This window comes from Nesoenas mayeri (genome assembly GCF_963082525.1).
Source record: "Nesoenas mayeri genome assembly, chromosome: 3".
Taxonomy (NCBI): Eukaryota; Metazoa; Chordata; class Aves; order Columbiformes; family Columbidae; genus Nesoenas; species Nesoenas mayeri.
The window spans coordinates 27,254,212-27,266,667 of record NC_137544.1 but is presented as its reverse complement, the minus strand read 5'-3'; the positions used below and the strand labels follow the sequence as shown (position 1 = coordinate 27,266,667).

General features: G+C 37.7%; 1 protein-coding gene across 1 annotated transcript in view; it reads left to right on the top strand.

Annotated features, from left to right (window-relative positions):
* KHDRBS2 (KH RNA binding domain containing, signal transduction associated 2) overlaps positions 1-12,177 on the top strand; it is a gene marked incomplete at both ends in the record, with an annotated part of 323,724 nt that extends 311,547 nt beyond the window's left edge. Inside the window, one exon of the mRNA XM_080343013.1 lies at positions 12,080-12,177. Coding sequence (XP_080199139.1) covers positions 12,080-12,177 — 98 coding nt within the window. The remainder of the gene's footprint in view (positions 1-12,079) is intronic.
* Positions 12,178-12,456: the final 279 nt, after the last annotated feature.

Sequence of the window (12,456 nt, the reverse complement as noted above, 5' to 3'; positions counted from 1 at the left end):
GAGTAAAATTAAAAACGAAGTAATATTCCAAATTGCGATTTTTCTACTTTCTGAAATCAGACATTTTTATAGTGAGTCTTTGTGCTCCTGTTGGTTCACTTTAGCAGATTAAAAAGTTTGCTATTTCTGTTCTCTGTAAACCTGTGTGTGAACTTCCTTCATCCCAAAGTCACTACCATTTACCTGAGGTGGTAATCTGAATATATGGAGCTATAGAATATACGCCTAACTTCCTCACTTTCTGAGTTCTTGGTACATATACTGATGTTCTGTCCATATCTGGCTTTCTCAGTGCCTCCCCACCCAGCTAGTAAGCAATCTGGCACCACCCCTTCTCATCCTTGTGGAACTTTTACCCTAATTATCTGTTCCCAGAGAACTGCTCCTAGTTCTTTTTTCTGGATGTTTTGCAATTCATTGTGAGTCTTCTGAGTCCATCCCACCGTTTAAAATCAACTGTCTCTTCATTTTTCACCTTCCTGTAGAAATCAACAGTCTTTCACCCTAGTCCGGTTTCACACCTTGTTTTACCTTCCAGAACAAGGCCATATTCCTCCTTTACAATTCTTTCTGACACACCTCTGTAATTCAGAATCCCCCCAAATTCTGAATAAGACCACACAGAAATTATACATGAATATAGAATTGGTGTCTTGTTGTTGTTGTTGTCTCTTAGACATTTTGTGTAATGACTTGTCTTTTCACCCTTATCCTTTCCACTAATGGTATCTGAATTATCAAAAGTTGACTAGCTTGGCATTTCTTTGTTTTCTCCCATGCATCCTTTTGGTTCCAGTTTATCTTTAGAGAGGACAGTTTTCAATACCAAGAAGGTTTTCTTTTATTCTTTTTCATGAAGTAGATTCAAACAAATAACAATGCTGCTTTGTACTTACATTTTTTTTCGAAAGTATATAAAGCTCTCTGTAGTTTGTTAAGTTTTATACAGCACCGTAGTACTCCTACATGAGCTGTCTGCTATGACTTGTTTTTCTATCTGGGCTGCTGAGAAGTAGCGGGTGGGATTTGTGTCATGGGTTTTCCTATGCTACTTATGGAGAAGTCTGATCGAGGTCACTGCTTCCTCAGAAGTTGTTAAGATTTATGTATTTACAGATTGTTCATGGTAGGATTGCAAAAATCACAGGCATGTTTCAGAGAAGAGCCCACCTGAACACCGTATCATTCTCAGAAAGTTTGTCACTTTTTGATTAGATGGAAGTACTAAACAAGAATGGACCTAAGTCACTTATCTGAGGCTGGGCAAGATTAATTCTTACACACTATTCACTGCTGTAAAATAGACAAATTGAGTTAACTGTCGTGATTCCCTGTTCCATTTCTGATGTGAAGGTTCCTTAGAATTCAGTCTCCTCCAGATCCAACCAAGGAACCTCACAAGACCATAGCAAAGTCAGCTGAGAGGGATATATGTAAAATCCCACTATTTCCCATTACTTAGGGAATGAAAATTCATAGCACAGAACCCTCTCATGCAGTTAGACACTTAAACTGCATTGTGATTTGATATGCTTCCCACCCAGTCTCTCAGAAGAATCAAAGTAGAGACACTTCAAAGCATTCCCTGCAGCAGCCTCTGGGCACCTGGAAATACTCTCCTTAGGAATTATGAGATTCCTACAGATTTTTGATAGGATCAGGATTATGCAGCTACTGCTAGAGAATTTTTAAGATTGCTCTTCTGGGCTGAGGAATATAAATTTGGGATCTATGCCTGAAAATCATCTTGTGGATGTAGCCCTTACAGGCTTCCTCATGTGAGTAATAAAGAAATCTCTTTAGCAGGCACTTTAAAACTAAAAGGCCAGTCACTTAAAGTACTGTACAATTTTCAAGTGTGAAAAGCATCCTCACCTCTCATTACACTCAGTAAACTTTATGATACTTAGGTCACTGAAGGTCTTGATATCTGCAGATATAAATGTAAATCTAGGAGTCTTAAGTTGACTGTCATTGTAACTTGATGCTTGTGTTTCAAAACAGAAGAATTAATTTAATTAATTAGTGAACACAAAGTTGATATCCATTGCTCTCTCATTATAGTTTAATAATTTTGTGGATTTTTTTTTCTGGCACTGTTGTTATCTGAGGAGGTATCAATTGAAAACATGAATTTAATGATTTGTCCTATAAATCAATTAGGGTAAAATGTACAACTGAAAACTTGATAAGTAAGAACTGTTCCTGCCCATATGTACTGTCCTGCGCAAGTCCAAAAAGCACCTTCCCTGGACAGGTCCACTGTAAAGGAAAAGTCATTTGTAAACCGTTCACATTCTCATTTATTTCTCCTTTTCCTTGTCTTTAACGGAACCGGCATTCTCAATAGAAGTGTTGTGCTGTGTTAGGCCACTTCAGAAAGTTACCAGAGATAGTATGACTTGCTAGCAAGGCACAACCAATACCTGCCTCACAGTTGTTTCATCCAAATCCTTTTTCTCCCTTGCACTGCAGAGAGCACTCAAGGTTTTATTTATCAGATGCTGTTTCTGTCCCAGTTCTTCCAAAGGCTGGGGCCTGAGGCAGGTGAGCTCTGCCAGTTTCTGCTGCAGGAGGTTGAAGAGGCTCCTGCCTCTACTTCCACAGGCTGAAACTGCCATAGTGAGGATGGAGGAAAATAAGAGTGTGCACATTGTCAGATTCTGTAATTCAGAGCCTGGTGCATATACTGCTTTGTGTATTACCTGAAAATGATGATGATTTGTGTTTTTATGACAGGCCATGAACTGCAGTATTCTAGACGCCAGTTCACTTGCTACTACAAAAAAGCAGAAACCTTAGGTAGAGGGTGAAAGGAGAGGGTTAAAGTCTATAACCTCCTAAACGACCACAATTAAATTAGAATAACACCATCTGCCACAGGCCTTCAGCAAGAGTTAGGAAGGTTAATCTGTGCCTTGTCTCCCACACAAAGAGGGAAGACCTAAGTGAACTTCACACACATTCCTTCAGCTCTCCAGGAAAAGCTTGCAAGGCTCTGCAAGGAGACATTATTTAAATACGTTCTGTCTTCACCAAAAATTTTTAAATGCGCACATTTTCCTAATTAACATGTTTTGTAGTGCATATCCTAGTCCAGTTTAGCATTAAGTGCCCACTTGTAAATGACTATTATTTGGTTTTAGGATCATTCCGTCTTTAATTAAAACTGGAGAGTGTAATTGTTTGGTATAATTCCTTTTAATATAAGTCATCATTTAGGTTATGAAGTGCCACCACAATGATTTAACTGACTATTTCACAAATAATTCCCTGCCAATCATTCAATACAAGAGCTTTGCAGTTGTGATGACAATTAATTTACTAAGTAATGCTCTACACAGACAGCAATTTATAAACACATAGGGTTAACAACTAAAAATGTACAGCTATGCTCCATTACTTTTTTATTATCTTGTTAATTTTTTAATTTTGCGTTTCTCCTAAAGAGTGTATTATCTAGTATTTTTTATAGAATAGCAATGATATAAATAGTTTCTGCTGAACAAGTAAGCATAAATATATAATGATAGAATTGAGGCAGGGAAGGGTGTATGGAGGGCTCAAACTTCAGACATTCTGATAAAAAAGGTCAACTGAAGAGATGCTGCCCTAGAAGACATAAATTCTCATACTTCATTACGAGACATAAGGATGCTCATTTCATTAGGAAACTTAAGTAACTACCATCCTAGTGTGAAATAAACCCTGTATTGATTAATCTGTGGCAGTGACAAAGCCAGATGAAGCCATGCTGCAAAGTATACAGGAAAATATTTGCAAATTTTGAAAAAGCACTTCTTAGGAATTGCTCAGCAAATGAAAGTAAGAGGTTTGTTCAGCTCTCAGGTCCAAGTTTCTTCTTCCTTTTTAATAACAACTTTGATAATATAGGGTTTTAGTCCTAATATTCACTATGCTCTAGGGTTCTAAGAGTTTCCTGTGCTATTTTTCTAGCCTCGTCCCATTTAAGTCTTCAAACGTAGGAAATCAAGTGGTCAGATAAGGTAGTGACTGATATGCAGATGTAGGAGACATATGTCTGATTCTCCTCATTTGATTTCACATTGTTTGTGCTTGCAGGCAAGCTCTTTACAAACAGTAAGTAATAAAGCCTTACTAATGTGCACTGATAGTTCATTTATATCATCTGTGTGTATACATTTGGTATCTGATAGAAAATATCACTGGCAACATACCAAAGAAAATTTTTCTTTGGTTTCTAGGTCTTAGGGTATCTTAGCATTGATTAAGCATCTCGGAGTTAACAGGACACAGATTGTGCCAATGTGGTGGAGCTTTTCTGCTGTGCCTTGACAGCGGCTGGCAGGCAGGTTAGCACATGCTCATTGCTTCTAAACTAGCATAGAACCTGGGGTGCTCCTTTCAGTCAGATTTTCCAGTTATCTCCACATATCACGCTTCTTTTTCACATCACTGAGTCGGCTCAAGGTACATGACTTTTAGTCTGAAACTAAACCAGAAGATGCACTCCCAACATTGTGAGAATTCAGTTCAGAGGCTCAAAGCAGGACCAGTCTGAAATGGCAAAAATCTCTAGAAGCCATAAAGTGTGAACATCAGGTCCTCAGCATCAGCCATTTCACTCTGCAGATCATTCCTGTTAGTATGCACTGTGTGCTAATACTGATATAGCACCGGTGTCCTGATGCCTCCCCCACCTCCAGGGTAACCACCTTGCTACATGTGCCGTGGTTCTTTCACACAGGATGCCAGTGTGTGTCATGGGCCTGCATGACCACCTTTATTTTGGGGTGGTAGAGGCATCAGGTCTCTCCCTGAGCATGAGGCAGGTGTACACTCAGCCCTGGGAGCTCAAAAGTGCTCCTGAGTCTTCGTGTGCAGCTCTCTATCTTTCTTACACCAGAAACATAAGGCATTGAAGATTTCCACTACATATGGACAGAGATATACCAAATAAATTGTCCTCCTTTAATCTTCTGCTTCAGTCATTCCTATACTTACTAGGGTATCAGAGATCCAGTTCCTACTCTGTGGGACAGAATGGACTGTGGAAAGCATTTCCTCAATTTTCTGCAAAATTTTATCAATTCTTTTACTGGAGGAATCACCTTAGCTGTCTCCCAAATAGTATTCATTCCCTCAGAAGAGATTTATGATTTTCATAAGAGCATGATTTTGAAAGTCTGCAGGAAAAAGAGCACATTTTGAATTCAGCTATGACAGCTACTGTGGGGATGATACTAAAGTTATTGCTGTTTTGTCAAATCAGTGTTTTAATTAGGCTATAATTCTTTAGAAAGTTCCATATTTAAACCTGTCACATTCTTTTAACAGACTGTATATCCTAAAACTTTTGTACTTCAGTTATTATGGTGCAACACTGAAAAAAATATCTGCATGTAGCACACAGAAAGAGAGTACTTTTAATTTATAGCGACTTGTTGTGCTTCCTGTATTACTCCTGAATTACAAATCATTCTCTATGACAGAATAAGAATAAGTAAATCATGCAAAACTTTCCTATGTAGTATTTCAAATGGTAATTTCACTGCCTTTCACCATGGGAACCGTAGAGTTGGAGAATCTAAGACAAAAGTCCTTCAATACTGATACGCGTGTAGTGTTGACCGTCTGTATAATACAAGACACAGTATATCACTGCACATTTCATACTGTATTACCACAAAGTAATAGAAAATTAATTTTTACTGAAAATAAGAGAAAAATAAAATTCCCTGCACATTGTCACATTCACACCCACCTCACAGCAACACTGACAATACCCGCTCTACTCCCTGTGTTGTACAAAACCCGTTCTTGAATGTTTTTGTCTGAAGTAGTATTTACTTGTCCAATTACGACAGAAGAAAAGCACAACTGTCTTTCCTGTGTGGATTTATGGGGCAAAATCCTGGCTTTGTCAGTATTAGCTGAACTTTAGTCATTAGCTTGTTTAGGGCAAAATTCCCAGTCACTGCTTGGTACTTTGTCTCCACCCATCTGTTCATGGAGGGAGAAGTTTGGAGGCTTACTAGAAAGACAGCACAAATTGACTTATCCAAAGAAAGTCATTCTAATTTTCAGTGTTCTCATTTTAAAGTTAATTGACTGGTTTCTACTGGGTCTTCTACTCAGCAGATCTATAGCACTTTTCCCTTACTGCTCAGGCAATTAATTACATCTCAGAACACTCCAGGGAGGTAGGTATTCCTGTCTCATTCTACCAGTGAGGAAGCCATACCACAAAATATTAAACAATTATCCAAGGTCACTGAGCAAACAAGGAGTAGAGCTAGTAATCACAATTCCTGAATTCCACTTACACTCCATCTCTAGTGCAATGTGCTCTCCCCAAATGTATGCAGTATAATGACCTTGCAGAGAAGGCAAAGATTTTTTTTCCTTATAGGAAAGAAAACTGTTTTATTCTGAATTAAAAGCAGCTTCTGTGTTTCTAATACCACTGAAAGCTAAGTGGCAAATCAAATTTAGCCATTACCTTAATTGCTGTTATATACGTCTTAACCATTTAAACAGAATAGCTTTTTTTTATCTCTTCCCAGCCACCTGTCCCAAAATAATTAACCAGATAGGAATAAAATTGTGCCCAAAAATTGTAGGCAATATTCAGATGCTAAATAATTTACCAGGAGGAAAAAGAAAAAGAAGAATCAAGTCTTTGTTATTACAGGAAATAAGCAATGAATATAAATGTAAGAATTATTAAGAAATAAGATATTCATATGCAAATCACATACTGTTAATATGTATTTTTTAATTCTAAAGCATCCATTAATATGATCTGCCTTTTAATTACTTGTAGTGCTGCCCTCTTTGCATTTGTGAGTGAGTTTCACTCAATGCTGGAAAATTCCATGACAAGGTTCCAAAATGCTGGCTGAAGAGTAGAAGAAAAAAGTGCTCTGAATATGTGCTTTTCTTGAATTTTGTGTGAGAAGACATTTAGGCATGTGATGATACCACTGCTCGGGGTAGAATTTTGCAGTAGATGGAGCACTATGAATTGTTCTGTGCTCTCAGTACTGCATGGGTAAAATAGTAAAACTCAAACAACTTCAAGTGTATTTTTGTCTGTTATAAATTATTCCATTTAATGACCCTGCATTCAAAGGAATTTCACAGGTTAAAAATACTTTGACCTTTTCTCTCTCTGACCCTCCAGTGAGAAAAAATAAATAACATAAATTCTTTGTTTAAACAGAGCTACTGAGTCTACTAGCAACTGATCAAACAATCATCTTGAAATATAGTCTCAGCTAATATATCAATGAAGTCTGTAATAGATACTGGAAGTATCTGAATTGTATCTGAATTGTAAAAAACAAAATACTAATACATAATTTCAATCAATCATAAGCCAAGGGTGCTGATTGCCTCTGATAACAGCAATTTAAGTGACAGTTATAACTGCAAGGACGGATTTTATACAGACATGCTGGTATGGTCACAGCCTCCATAAATGCTATAGGAAACTACAGACACAAGCTAGTGGTTTGCTCTTGTCCATGCTTATGTTTTCACATCACCTGCACAGTCTGCTGTTTCCCATGCAGAATGTGCTGGATTATCTTTGATTTTACCAGTGACTTGCACAAAAAAAAAGGCACTGCATGCTGCTTTGCTAACTAATTGCTGTCTCATCTTCTGGCTGATTGCCAGATACCCATGGTGGACATTCGGATAGATCATTGGCTTTGTCATTTAGGACATCATTCCCCTTGTGCCAGTGCTCTGCCAAAATTATGTCTGTTGAGCACCCCTAAGACTGCTAATTGCAGCATGTTTTGCTGATGCAAGGCTGAAATAGTTTTGTATTATTCCCTTCCTAAATAGAAAATGCGAAACTACCATCCAAAATAAGTAGAAAGAAATTCTACCGAGAAACAAATTTTAGTTTTGTTATAGTTCTGCCACATACGAAATACTCATATACACTACAGATGAAAACACAGTCCATGTTTAATACAGCACATAGGCACCAGTTGGAGGAGAACCATCATCTAGGAGATGAGCAGTCAGGAATCAGGATTGACTCCGTTCTCATGTCTTGCATGCAATAAAATACAATGAGCAGAAGCTCATATTGAAACACAAGGAAACTCAGCCTGGTAACCTGGCTGCCTGGGTGAAAGGTCTTTTGACCCTTTTGTTACCCAACAAGCTACCAAATCTCAGTGTGATTGCTGAGGTAGTCTGTGTGGCTTCAATCCTGTAAGGCTGTTCCTGAAGATAGAGCTTTTCATTCTCAGGAACCCACCTAGATGCTGAAAGAAAAAAGATTACCTTGGAGTTCTGGAATTGAGATATGAAAAAGCAGCTTTGCACATCAAGGAACCTTTAATTACTAACATTCAGATGTATTGTTCTTCATTAAAATTTCCTGTAGAAAAAAACCACTTATAATCTGATTTTGTTTTCCCCATGTGGCTGCATCTTGTAAGTTACTGACATCATGTGGTTCAGAGACTCTTTACAGTGCTGCTTCATTTCATCTTGCTTTCTCCACAATAAATGCATAATCCTTTACTGCTGTATGAGTGGTAAAGGCCAGTGGTTTTACACTTGAAGACTCTAATCCCAAAACTTTCATCTATGTTTTGGCTACAGATTCCCCTGTTAATACAGTAGAGTCTATCATGCAATATCAAAAAGAGCTGTTAACTATCAACCATCCTCTCATATTTTGATGATGCTGTTACCAAATAGATATAAATCCATTGTGATATTGTTGAAGTTTGAAATCAAGCAAATTGGTCCACCATGATACAGTAAAAAGAGCGTAAGAGACTTGTACCACAAACCAGCTTTCTGTTCTTGTTCTATGTCAGAAGCTGGTACAGCCACAGTAGCTATTTACTTTAAAAACACTGTTAGTCAAGGAAAAATAGCTTCTTCCAATGGGTAATATAAAGTCATTTTTTACTGTATGAGTACTGTGAGAAAGACCGTACTTTTCACCTTTATATGAAGGTATTTCAGTCCAGAGATGCGGGAGGATACTTGAAGGGAACAAGAAATTTGTTTGTCTCTATGTTGTACCTTTAGTGAGTATTTTTACTACTCTGGTTGTTTTCATTTATATAAATAAACCTTCTCCTTTTTTGTCTAAATCATACTTCTCCCCAAGGTCTCTCTGCAAATGCAGTGACACTAAAGCAAAGGGTAATTGAAGCTGCAGCACATTTACAGCAAAATGCCATTTTTAAAGGGTGTAGTGAAACGTACAGCAGAGGCAGAATGTTTATATTCGCTGTATGGAAACTGATTCTCTGTAGGAATGAGAGACCTAAGGATTTAGAACTATATCATATTGGCTGCCACTTCTTCAACCCTCTAGGCATTAGCTTTCCACAGTTAACTTTGGTTTTGTGTGACCATAAAAGCCCTGATATTCAACAAGAGAATATTCTGTGCAGCTCAGAGAAAATGAATGGAATGCACCAAAAAAATCACAACAGGAACATTTCTTGCTTCATAGCAAGAGCAGCTGCTACCAAATCTTCTCTAGAGATGTCCACTCCTAATAAGAACTAGCCTGAGTCTTACTTCAGCTCTACAGCTGACATTCCCCTCTCCTCAAGCTTTTCCCTCACACCCCAAAGCAATGAGATAATGAAATGTAGTTGCAGAGAATTTATCTTGCAGAGTAGAAATAGCTTTCAGATTTTTAACGGCTTTTTATGTCTTATATTTTTGGTTTTCTGTTTTCACGTAGCATTATCTTATATAATTCCTAATTATAAAAAGAATACTTGATACCTGTTTTAACCCTGCAGTATTTTAGTCTAGAGTCAGTCAATTATTTTCTTACTGGCCACAACAGTCAGCAGTGATTAGTGAAAGCAAGAAACCAGCAATAAAACCAGGCCCATTAAAAACCAACAGGCTAATTAACTAAAATGCATCAGTTTATTCAAACTTTTTTTTTCTGTTACCTCTGCCCACCCCTGGAGTCCTTGGAATATAGGTAATTTTTTGCATTCGTAGATCTGTAGCAAGATTAGATACCTCAATTAGTCAGGTAAGAAAAGGCCAGGTATTCTGGTTTTCCAAGGGGCTATTCTGCTGTTTTCCTACTAAATGAAAGTGTATATATAATTAATTTCATTTATTTTTCAGGAGCAGTTTTTAAAATCTTAAAAGACTTTGAATGTTATAAATAAACAAAAAATAAGCAGTGGCAACTTTTAATCTTCAAAGGTGAATATCAAGGAGGAATTAATTCTTAACAACGGCAGTATTTTTATTCCTTTTTAAAATGAAGTTTGTACAATAAGGGGGCCAGTAGATATATAATACTTCATTTACTCTAGGAGAATAGCCTGTACATTACTAATGGTTGACTATCTTAAGCCAAAACTGGAAAGAAGTCTGTGTCATAAAACTTTGAACACTTTGACAGCTCTGATGTGATGGGAGGGGCAAATTCACCCCTTGGTTTTGGGAAACGTAGTTGATTTCCATGCAGGCATATCTGAGATGAGGAAGTTAGTGGGCCAGTGACACCTGTACCCAGAGAAGCAGCCAAAAGTCATCAGGAGATAAGAAGGAAATAAGCATCTCTCCAACCTACATTGGAGGCCATTCACAATTCAACATGACACGAACATGTGATAATATTGTGTGTGCCTACACTGCTGGCTGGGCCATGAGCCTGGGTCTGGTCTGTGATCGAATGGATCGACTGACCATTCACACTCAAAATTCACTTTAATAAACAACCTGACCCCGAGCAATCCCTACATAGTATAAAGCATGCTCTGCGCTGTGATAATTTGGGGGGAAAAATTGGTGCTTCGACCTTGGCAATATTTGCAGTCGCCAGTGTCTCCTTTGGTGACTGCCAGAGTAAAGCATTTGCTGGGGTTTATATTATTCCACAAGCTCTCAAGTTTTGGTTACGGCTTCTCAGCTGAAACATGGTGTCTGACCCTGAGCACTGTTTCAAGTCAATGTGGTTTACTGTGCGTTAAGAAGTAGACTATTTACACTAACTCGGTCACTCACTGTGTCTTAACTGAAAAAGTATTTTGTGAATACACCTCTTAAGTGTAACCAAAGCTATGAGTGTAGAGGTTTTTAAGTTTTCTGGTGAACATGTATATGTCAGATGTGTTCCATGATTCTTGTAACAGGAGTAACATTGCACTGTGCTGAGATACAAGACAGATGACATGCTGCAGTTTCTGCATTTCCATCTTGATCACTGTGTGTATGATCAGCTGAAGTCAGTGGGAGACAAAACCATAAATCATTTGACAAACCACTAGGTGATTTAAGAGAGAGTTCAGTGCTGGACCACAACTTTAGGTTGCTCCTTTGGAAGGCTTAACTTCCAGAAACACCTTGTTTGTGGGTAAACAAACAAACAAACAAACAAAACAAAACAAAACAGAGCGGGGGGAAAAGCAGCTTTGCAGAGGCTTTGTAAAAGCCTTACAGTTTTTAACTTATTCTTCCCAGGCATATTTCATTCACATAAGTTTGAAAAAGAATTCTAAAGATAATGCATACTAAAAACTAGTTGGCAAAACTATTTGCTTAATGTAGTACCTTCATTTCTACACATTATTCTTCTTCCGTTATTTCTTTGTTTAGGTCTCAAATGGAAGTAAAAAATCAATTGTATTTCTATTATCTTTTCATGATTGAATTCCTCATCTTATTAACATACCAACTGCATTAAATGTTATTCACATTGGTGCTTTAGCTTGAATGCTAGAAGCTCAAAACATCAAATAAATTCTGATCTGACAGACTACTGCAATGATTTTTCCAGAGCTGACTGTACTGCCACAACACTAGGTATTCTTTCTCTTCTGAAAGTAAAGGAATAAGGTGGGTTTTTTTTCATCCTGATGTAGACGGGTTGCCTGTGGAGAGAAGTAGAGGATTAGTTTTCCTTAAGTTCTTGTGGGAGAATAAAGAAATGGATTGTGACAGCATCCTCTTTTTATTTTTGTAAAACTTTCAGCCAAAACCCCAGAGAATTTTGACAGCCATTAGCAGTGGCATCACTTTCCTCTTTCAAGTTTAGATATTTACAAAACATGTTTTTCTCTTCTGTTTTTAGCACAAGAAGAATGGGCCACAACCCGTTCCAGCCTAAAGGCACCACCTCCAAGGTCAGCCAGAGGGGGTTACAGGGAACACCCCTATGGTAGATATTGAAGGTCCTCCTCATCTGTGACCTCATCTCAAAGACAATTAGTAGCCTGTGGTCTCCACATAAACAGCAACAAGACAAGTAATAGTCCATTTCTTTTCTATCCTAGGGATCACTGCTCATTATTATCCTATGTACTACTTGTATTTCCTATAACAATGGAGTGACATTGGCATTAGTATTATTTTATAACACGGACTTAAAAAAAAAACAAACAGACAAAATCCTTTGGCAAGCGTTGTCTATAAACCATTCAAAGATGATGTTCTGTTGGTTGTATTCAT